The 787-nt window shown below is 39.8% G+C and overlaps 1 protein-coding gene across 1 annotated transcript in view; it reads right to left on the bottom strand.

Moving 5' to 3' along the window:
• Positions 1-787, bottom strand: part of LOC104165583 (nesprin-1-like) — a gene marked incomplete at its 5' end in the record, with an annotated part of 100,879 nt that overhangs the window by 6,996 nt on the left and 93,096 nt on the right. The window contains 1 exon segment of the mRNA XM_009705248.1: positions 245-303. Coding sequence (XP_009703550.1) covers positions 245-303 — 59 coding nt within the window.

The raw sequence follows: 787 nt of genomic DNA, 5'->3' as shown, positions 1-787 counted from the left end.
TTACGTGTCAGTCCTGGGAAGCAAAAGCTGCAGATGTTCAAGGATTAGCCAGTATTTCTATTTAACAAAGAATTTGAAGTAATTGAGAGCCCCTTTTGCCAAACTATTAACAAAAGGGAAGTTTTCACTTGTTTAAGTCCTGGCCACCTGACGGAGTCGGTGCGGATGGAGAGGAATCACGGCCAATTTCCATCATCCTCTTGGGGTTCTAGAACAGAGTGCGGAAACCAGGAGAATAAGGTACCTGCTATGTGGACTGCTGACAGAGGGTCCAGGCTGTGAGAGACTACATTTGCCCCGTGGCTGTTTGCAATGAACAGGGGGTAAAGAAAGAAGAATGTTCAGTCCAGGCAAATAAAGACAAGCTACTGACGAAACTAAACTAAAAGTGCAGCAAAGGAAACAAAAAAAAAATAAATCAAATGAAGTGACCAATACCCATGAACTAAGGAAACTGGCTTTTCTTTGCACCTAGCCGAGTATGGAAATGATTGGAACATACACAGTGAACTCGAAAATAACAGTTTAGTCATTATGTTTACAAAGAGTAGCTCTGGATTTAAAAACAACAAAAAAAATCACTAGAAATTTAGCTCAAATACTTTGTAATATGAAACATAAAAAAATTTATTGAGTTGAATATGGGCAAATATAGATATTTCAAAATGCAAATGCAGCAAAACTAATATTCTCAAGGAAAAAAGGTCCAAGGGCCTCCTTTGACAAGTCTGGCCTCTTCTCCACCCCTACGCCCCCACAATTTTGAAGGCCAAATAACTGTAGGTGC

The sequence above is a fragment of the Cariama cristata genome, unplaced genomic scaffold (assembly GCF_000690535.1).
Source record: "Cariama cristata isolate BGI_N322 unplaced genomic scaffold, ASM69053v1 scaffold5540, whole genome shotgun sequence".
Taxonomy (NCBI): Eukaryota; Metazoa; Chordata; class Aves; order Cariamiformes; family Cariamidae; genus Cariama; species Cariama cristata.
Note: the sequence above shows the minus strand (reverse complement) of the source record. Positions and strands in the feature narration are given on the sequence as shown.